Below are 9,008 nucleotides of genomic sequence, written 5' to 3' on the forward strand. Positions count from 1 at the left end.
CTTTCCCTATAGTAATATAACTCCTCCAACCTGAATGGTATAATCAAATGAACATCATTAAAATACTTGTATCATCTATAGGGGAAATGTATTGTATTCAATGAACAGAAGTACTGCCTTGCTATTCACTATTTCTTTCTCATGTTTTGTGTGGATGTGTGTTTGTACTGGAGGAAGAAATAAAATTGAAGCCTGTGATTGCGTTTGATTGTGGTAAGTAAACTCTTTCTTTGGCATTCATCCATTAGGGTGTTACTTTTTCATAGTCATTTTGACAGACTGGTGGATACTAGCTGAGCACGGATTTCATGTTGAACCAGGCTTGTTCTGTTAGTGCTTGTGGCAATTTTGCCATTTTAGGTACCGCCAGTGGTTGGTTCGAAAAATCTGTGTTGGTGACAATTACTGCAAGACTTTAATAGTGAAGTTGTTGATGAAGATTATGTGTAGCAATTCCAAAGCGTGTTGTTACACTAGCCTTTAGGTTCGATTCGCCTCCACTAATCAGATGCAAATAAGATAACCAGCGAATCTCTTTCAGGATACTTTGGAAAATCTTAATATGATTTGTACTAGACTAAAAGTATCTTTCAATAATATGTTACAAAAGAATGTTTCCTATTCTTCACTCTTAATAAGATGACTTAGAATATAAGAATAGGTGAGAAAAGTGGATAGTAATCTCTAAAATTTCGTATTTTCATTTTATCCAAAGTGACACTATTTATAGAAAAATAATGTCACTTGAAAAAGAGATACAATTCTTGATTTTGCCATTCTGTTTCGCGAAAGAATATATGCATATAACGTTCAGTAATTAACTAAACCGTTGCAATGGTCTGGTGGTTAATTAGTGCCTCTTTTTGCAGGATCAAACTCGGGATATACCCGATTCACATCTAGAACACAACCAATTGAACAAACAACTAAATCATATCACTTATCACCAATTATACACACATATTTACCAATATTTTGAAAATATCTCACAAATTTAACCTTCAATCAGGAATTCATAGGGGTGCTTACATTGACATGTCAGAATCAAGAAGTTGTGCTCATGATGGTGAGGTGGTTGTAGTTGCTTGTGACTCAACAAATACTCTAATGATAAATGCAGGATATCAAGGAGATCTAAAGGTTCATATTTCTTGTTTAAATGCACTCTGTAATTGTCACTTGTTTACGTCAATGGTTAGCATTGCTAATTATACTGGATGTCCTCATTTATGGGTTTGTTTTATTTCAGGTTTGGGATTTCAAAGAAAGAGGTCTTAAATCCAGATGGGAGATTGGTTGTTCTGTTGTTAAGATTGTCTACCATCCTTATAATGGTACAACTTTCCCAACTCAAGATAAGCAAATACCCGATTTAGTTACACTGTCATTGCTGCCCAAGAGTCAATGGCAAAGCTTGATCAATTTAGACATTATAAAGGTCTTCCCCTTCTCAGATAATTCCTTCTCATGCTATGAACTTCTGTTTAAACCTTATTTTCTTCATTTTCTCTTTTGTTTTCTGTTATCCATGTGAATGAAATTTAGTTTGACATGGTTGTTGAATGACAAACTCTACATTCCAGGTTCGCAATAAACCTATTGAGCCTCCTAAAAAACCTGAAAAGGCTCCATTCTTCCTGCCTTCAGTTCCATTGCTCTCGGAGGAAATATTGTTTGAGCTTGGTAAGGCATTACTAGAGGAGAAGGATGTAAAAGATGAAGAAAAACAAATGAACAAGGAAAGGTTCCATACGCCATAATCCCGACAGTTGTAAGTATCCAACATTTCATTCTTATTTGCATCTTGTATGTTTGTTAAGTACAGTCAATTAATTATTGTTGGAAATGACGATGCTTTAATGAAAATTTATTGGAAATAATGATGACATATATGAGAGCTAGTATTGTTGTGAATTGAAAAAATTGAGAAGTTCCACATTGGAGAGATACCACACACTAGTAGGATATATAAGGTGGAGGTAAGAAACTTGGGGAGGGCCCCAAGGGGCACTCCAATTTTGTGAAGGAGGGAGAACGCAAGCAATATTGACCATCACGCGCGCCGCCGTCCGGGTCGGCTCAGCCCGGCTTTGGCTACATGGTGTATTATTATTTTTTGGCATGAAAATTAATTAATCATTTTAATTAACTGATTGCTTGTGTTTTATCTCTAATTGAAACGTTAATTACGTAACTGTCCTCCACCGAGTTATCCAGTCTTGAATTCGTCTGTTTTTGCCGGTCAAAACCCTAATCTTGGTCTCACGTTTCTTGAGGGCCACTTCTTGGAGCGCACGTTCTGATGATCCCTGATTTTCTCAGATCCAGTTGCGGATTTCCTCTATAAATAGAGGGTTTTCCTCAGTTGGAAAATCACACCAAAACCTCTCCGTATCTGAGGTTTTTCTCAGTTCTCCCCCTTCTTACTCTTTCTTTCGAGTGGTCTTAGTGCCATATTACGAGTATCTTCGTGGTTGATAGTCTGCCTTGCACAATTTAGGCAGTGCCTCGAAAGAGCGACCTAGTCCGCGACTCAACCCGCTAATATTTTCGGTGGCATAAATTGTTTTCAAAAGGTTTTTTCGAATTTCAAAAACAACAATTATACCTACTTGGAAACTATTTGCATCCTTCAAAAGTGAATAGGTGATGGAAAAATATGTGTTCTCGACTTCTTATCCTTGGATTGATGGAGAAATGAAAGTAATCAATTGGTAAAAAGTTTGTGGATGAGGTTTACTTATTGTCATTTATTAAATTTTTATGGGGAATTATATCAATGTATTCTTGTAACGGGATAAAATAGTCTGGCTTACTCATCCTCATAAGAGGGCAATTTTGTATCACATTCTGTGTTAGTTAAATAGCAATTTACATTTCACACCAGTGCTTTATTCAATAGAAATTTTGCAGCTCTTGATGCACTTTTTTACCTCCGGCTCCCTTTACTGGCAGTTGTGTAGCTGAAACGGTAGATAGAGATATTAGTTAAATGTAAGGTTGCAAATGAATGACATAATACATAGAATAAAACAATCTAGACATGTTTACCAGATTATGCATTTGCTCTGGGCTCTTTGTTGGAATGAAGCAGTACGTGATTTCGATATTCACCAAGGGCCCATATGGGAAAAATATTTCTGTATGCAGAGCAATTGATGGTACAATTCTTGTTGAAGATTCCCATAATTTCCTATACAAAACACCTATCATATTAGGTTATGTTAAATACATGGTCAAGAACTAGCATGTGTATGATGTCTAATTTAAGATTAAAATGAATTTGTTTAATAGTGTTACGTCACGGTCATTTATTAAAAAAAAAGTGATACGTGATTGTGAAGAAATGTGTTTTAACCCTTAGTAAGATCTGATACTGAGATTTTCATAATAGTACAGCTTCTAAAACAAATCCTCAATGGTGTATGTTGTATTCAATTATGTACCATGATAAAAGTGACTATTGACAATCTTTTCCAAGAGTATTGGGATAAGGATCAGTACATTTGTAAACATTGATAAGGGATAGGCCTTTTCACCGTTTATTTGAAAACAGCAGTGGATAATAATATATGTAATACACATCAAATTATGTAAAAGTTAAAATGTGAACCAATGATTGTCTAATCAACAATTGAGATCTTACAGAAAAGCTAAATCAAAATTGTTAATTACCATGTATGTATATATGTCTAGTCTATTGGATAGCTATGGTTGTTAATTGTTAATTACCTGTTGAGGAAACTCCCCATTTTCCATTTGTGAATTGATTAACACCTTGGCGGCATGATGCAATGGAGCTGGATCTCTTTCGGCCTATAGATAAATTAACGAGTTCATTATATATACTCAGTCAGCATTGAGCTTAGTTTAACGTTGCTATTTTATAGTATGCTATACCTGGCCTGCATCAATAAGTGCCAGCATAGCCCATGCAGTGTTCACTACATGAGACTTGTTTCCTTCCAGGTTTGTGTATACCTGTTTTACAATTTGCTTTTTACTTGTTATTTATTAGTGAAAACTAGCTATGCTGAAAGAGATATATAGAAGCAAGGATCATTCTTTACCTTGTTTTGGGATGAAAGATAACTCTCACCCCACCCACCAGAAAGCTTTTGTTGTTTGGAAAGCAAAAATTGACATGCCTTTCTAATGCTTTGGCTATTTTGGTAGCTCTTACCAGCAGCTATCAGCCCCTTTACTCCAAACCATGTCCCATATGTAAAGCAGATTCCCCATGACCCATACCTAGTTGGTTAATTACAAATACTTAAACTCACTATGAAAATCGTTTTTTCATATAATTTATACACTCAGGCAAGTCTCAATATAAAATTTGGCAAACCATGACCCATCAGGTAGCTGTGTGCTTTCAATATAGTTTGCAGCCTTAGCAATGCAAGTCTCTATTTCCATCCTTCGGTGCCCCGGAAATTGTTGCACGAATAAGGCGAGACCTTGAATCGCCGATGATGTGCATTCTACGTACCTATATAATAATGGCCTCATTTTTCACAAATTCAAACGATAGAAATTACAAGGAATTGTGTCGATGTGATGCATACTGATAATCAATGATGATATCTTCAAATGTTTCTGTTGGATTTATTTTCTGTGACAGAAACCATTCAAGTGTTAAATATAATAGAAAAATTGAATCTACATTCCTTATTTAATTATAAAGTAAGTTGTACCTCAAGCCATGCATAAGATCTTGTGAGCTCATAGGATGCAAATCCACCATTTCTATTCTGCAATAATATTAAACCATGTGGTTGAATAAATTCTACTAATTAAATTTGGAAAGAAAAAATAAAACATTCTTCTAATTGTATAGGAATGGTTATATTTAATTGCATTTGAGTATCTACCTGCATGGACAAAAGCAAATTGACTGCATTGCATAATTGTTCTGTTTCCATTGCTTTCCCAACAATCTCAAATGGCAAGTTTGATAACAAAATGGCTGCCTGAAAATATGTATTAAATTGGTCTGTTAAATTTAATGGCATTCATGCATGACTCATTCATATATCGTTGTCACCTATATACCTTCAAGGCTTCTGCAGTACAATCTGATACAGTCCAACCATTGTCCTGAGTTGAGAAAGGCCAACCACCTTTTAAAATGTGACGATACCAACTACTACTATTACCATACATGTTCATTCTAACCTTCAAACCAAAATAGTATTGTGTTTATCATATATTTAATATAATAATACCTTAATTACTTTATTCTATAACTTTTTTTAATACAATACCTGTGAGTATTTTATAAAACTATTTGCTTTCTTAAGTATTGATCCGTATACATCATCAAGATTTGTAGACAAGATAGCTTGAACAGATAAAGCAACATCCCAACTTTGAGAACCATTATATCCCTGAGCCACATAGAACATGTATGTCTTTAGAAGTTTCAAGGACAATATTTAATCACAAATCTAATTGAACTTGATGCACATTCATTTGTCAATTTAGTATGCATTAATTGAGTAAAAACACATTTAATTATATTTTACATATTTGTTACGTTACAAATATCTATTTAGTGAAATTTGAAATTTGGATTTAGTGTAGTTGACTACGCTGAATCGATACATCTAGACCGTCTGATTTTGATTGGTCGGACCTGATTTGCCTGAGCCAATCTCGATCAGTGAAATATGATAGTGCATATTGATATATTGAGTGTATTGTGAAGAAAAAATATTTGAATTGATGTAAGATTACCTGCATTTTCATTCCATCCTCAGCCACCCAAAGATAGTCTTTGACTCTTGAAATGTGATACTTAAAAGCCTCGGAATTGGGATCCTCCAACCAACAACAAACCATGTTTAGTACTTTATTAACAGGACCAAGGCAAAGGTAATTAGTGTTTTGATCCTCGTAATGTATATGCTCCATAACATGATTGAGTGCTTTTTGCCTTAGCTTGGAGTAAGGCCAATGCATGAGAAGAGGTTCACCAACATTATCAAGAAAAGCCCATAAAATATTATGTATCATTGAGCATGGATGATACAAATCTTCTTTAGCACATAGGTATTTAGCTTGGTCCCATTGGAGTAGATGATAAGGAATGGTATAGAGCTCTGTTCTGAGGGATGAAATAATGGGAGTGAAAGGGCCCACAAATCTTGTACCGTATAAATATGACATTGGTAGGTACACAAGTCGAGTGTGACACCACATCTTCCCTGGGTGAAAAGGAACAAAGTAGGGAAGCAGCCATATCTCTGGAGGGATTGACTTCATTCCGCTCCATTCGTATACGCCAAGAACCTATTATGTACTCCTTCAAGAATGAAATATAATCAAAAATGTTATCCGAAAAGTTGTTGTATCTGATTGAAAAATAAGATCAGATACATCACTTTTCAGATACATTTTTGGTTATATTTAATTCTAGAATAGTATATTAACAACAACAGTTATTGCATTTTGAATATAAACTTAATTGTATGATTTGATTATACACACACTTACGGAGAGCCAGAGTTTTCCCCATGAAGGAATAGAAGTGGCACCCCCACGATCTAGAATCCACCTTCTTGCTTTCTGCATGCTCCCATTTCCACCGTCCATTTCTTCTCCAAGCAATCTCAAGGTCACATAACTCAGAGCTGTGCCAAACATTGTGCTGGGCCCTGCTATATGCAATCCCCAGCCTCCATCTTTGTTCTGATCATATATTAATTAATGGTTGATATAAACAAACACTTATGCAGAAATTAAAATAGGGTGAATATAAAGAAGGAGAATGAATTAGTTGTTTACTTGGTGATTAAAGAGATAGCGTCGCATTTCGGTTTGATGGTCGGGCGATAAAACTGCATTAAGGGCACCAGTCACCCATAATCCTATCACCTATATATAATATAGTAATTAAGTAATTGATAAAAGAATAATGCATTGTCGATTCCTAATAATGAAAGAGAAAATGAAATGATTACCAAAGAAGGCATAAGAAACAGAGGTCCGCCATAGTCACCGGGCCAGAAACCATCATCAGCCTGCATCATTGACACATTTCTCAATGCTCTTTTTAGTGTCATTTCCACAACTTCCTCTGTTACTTCTTCTTCCTTCTTCATTTTCACCTTATAATCACTATCTTTCATCTTTAAACCCTTTTCCCTCTCAAACTGAAATGCAATTATTATGTTTTTCATATAAATGTAGAACAAGTGTATTTTACTTGCAACACAAGAAAGAATTTGATAACAAGTTCAGTTTATATATGATCATAAATTAATGTTAAAATTTGTAATATGCACCTGGAATCTCATTAGGAGATCAGAAATGGTGTTAGTAATAAAGCGATTATGGTGAAATTCATTGCGAGCTTGTTCTACTTGAGCACGCTCTTGTTGAGTTCCAAGATTTGGATCAAACTCCCAAAACTGTCTTCCAATATGCTTATTCACACTTCGTACCAACTCTTCATCACCCTCTGATGATAACTTCAGCTTCCACATCTTCTCTCCTTTAGGAGTTTTGTTTTGTACACATTAACTGAAGTTGAATAAACATACGCAGATATATAAATACCTTGACTTGATTTTAAATTGGAAAGGAGAACTTGGAGGTGGTTGACAAATATGAAGTGGGAAGGAGAACTTGATTTTTACACACACACAAAGTTCAACAATATCAATTATTTTGAAGCATGACCCGATGTATGAATATAATAACACTGACAAAACAACAATGATTAAATCATCAACTTATGTAAATGAAGTTTTCTTGTTAATTGCTTTGGTTTACTTTATTATTATATGAAATAATTGTGACATTTTCGATGAGGAAATAAAATGTGACCTGAGATTCTTAAAAAAACTAAATTAGCTCCGGTACTACTTATGTAGAGGCAGATTGAATATGTAAAGTTGGGTCTTATTTGTAGAAGAGTTACTGTTTGTAAAGATTCTTTCTCCGGCTAACAATCTCTGAACCAATCAAAATGAGAGAGAAAGCAAACCAAAGAACCTCAAACCCTAGTAATTATGATGGAAAAAATATGATGTTTGTGAGGTAGCAACCCAAATAAATGCATTCCTTGGAGATATTTTAATTTTTAACAATCCTTTCGTTTCCATTAACTTTTTGTTTTTCTTTTGAAGCAATGAGATAGTGCTACTAATTAGCTTCCAATTCCATCAACTACAATTCCATTGAACCACTTCATCGTCGATGCTACAAATAACGATAATTAAAATCTTAGTCCTACTTAGAACAGAAGACCTAGTGTGTTTATAACGAGAGACACCCTTTATTTTACATGTTGATATTATTAAGATAAGTTAGACCTATTATAAAAAAAAGCCTAACAACAAATCTGAAGGCATAGTTATTCCTGTTACTTTGATATGGTCATATTTATATGTATTTTGTTGTTTTATTTTACGTCAGGTTGACGTGAGTTTGTTTGGGTATTAACCTTTTTAATTTTGGCGTCGTTAAATATTTATTACAAATACTTGAATTTTTTCATATTTGCAGGCATCTTGCTATTTTGTGTTATGTTGTCATAAGTTATTAATTTAGATGTTGTTAGTATATTTGCAGATTCATCATTTATGTTTTTAGTAAATTTAGTTTTGTATTGCATAAATTTATTTTATAATTTAAATCAATAAATAGAGTTTCTTTTAGTCAAAAATCAACCAAAAACAAATAATAAGAACGCAAACGGTTTTGAATTGCAATTTAAAGTTTTTAAGATATTTGCTTATGTGATTATGCATTTGGAAGGGGCTCTTTGTTGGGACAAAGCACTATAAGACTTCAATATTAAAATGGTATTTTTGGGAGTTGAGTTTTTGAGGGATTTAGAAGATAGCTTCGTAGAGTTAAATCAATATTTTGTTATATATTTGAAATTTTAAAAAATTTAAAAGAATCGCATGATAAATGATCATTCAAATCCACTTCATTTATTTTTTTAAATATTTAATAACTTTCTTAATTTAAAAAAGAAAAATAGGTCTTCCGAT

At 33.9% G+C, this 9,008-nt stretch overlaps 2 protein-coding genes across 7 annotated transcripts in view; one reads left to right on the top strand and one right to left on the bottom strand.

Moving 5' to 3' along the window:
- Window positions 1-3,194, top strand: part of LOC113788016 (uncharacterized) — a 4,037-nt gene extending 843 nt beyond the window's left edge. Inside the window, exons 1-5 of one of the 4 annotated variants that reach the window (XM_073364169.1) lie at window positions 7-213; window positions 321-484; window positions 1,010-1,140; window positions 1,250-1,438; window positions 1,584-1,901. In XM_073364169.1, the coding sequence (XP_073220270.1) occupies window positions 1,036-1,140; window positions 1,250-1,438; window positions 1,584-1,760 (471 nt within the window). In that variant the 5' untranslated portion in view covers window positions 7-213; window positions 321-484; window positions 1,010-1,035 and the 3' untranslated portion in view covers window positions 1,761-1,901. Of the gene's footprint in view, window positions 1-6; window positions 214-320; window positions 485-1,009; window positions 1,141-1,249; window positions 1,439-1,583; window positions 1,902-3,054 lie in introns of those variants that run through there. The other 3 variants (XM_073364171.1, XM_073364170.1, XM_027337265.2) reach the window with 3 other exon arrangements.
- Window positions 2,749-7,514, bottom strand: LOC101490563 (probable oxidosqualene cyclase). 3 transcript variants are annotated; one of them, XM_073364168.1, is made up of 16 exons: window positions 7,290-7,514; window positions 6,966-7,157; window positions 6,790-6,879; window positions 6,499-6,693; window positions 5,740-6,294; window positions 5,268-5,390; window positions 5,056-5,100; window positions 4,875-4,973; window positions 4,698-4,754; window positions 4,569-4,615; window positions 4,349-4,492; window positions 4,071-4,251; window positions 3,901-3,981; window positions 3,733-3,816; window positions 3,052-3,193; window positions 2,749-2,963 (listed from the first exon to the last, which is right to left on the bottom strand). In XM_073364168.1, the coding sequence occupies exons 1-15, from the start codon at window positions 7,488-7,490 to the stop codon at window positions 3,056-3,058; spliced, it is 2,232 nt and encodes a 743-aa protein (XP_073220269.1). In that variant the 5' UTR covers window positions 7,491-7,514; the 3' UTR covers window positions 2,749-2,963; window positions 3,052-3,055. The 3 variants fall into 3 exon arrangements, with proteins under 3 accessions (XP_073220269.1, XP_004513136.1, XP_073220268.1); XM_004513079.4 differs by having other exon boundaries at window positions 5,056-5,178; XM_073364167.1 differs by lacking the exon at window positions 2,749-2,963 and having other exon boundaries at window positions 3,069-3,206; window positions 5,056-5,178.
- Between the last annotated feature and the right edge of the window lie 1,494 nt (window positions 7,515-9,008).

Source organism: Cicer arietinum, chromosome 8 (assembly GCF_000331145.2).
Source record: "Cicer arietinum cultivar CDC Frontier isolate Library 1 chromosome 8, Cicar.CDCFrontier_v2.0, whole genome shotgun sequence".
Taxonomy (NCBI): Eukaryota; Viridiplantae; Streptophyta; class Magnoliopsida; order Fabales; family Fabaceae; genus Cicer; species Cicer arietinum.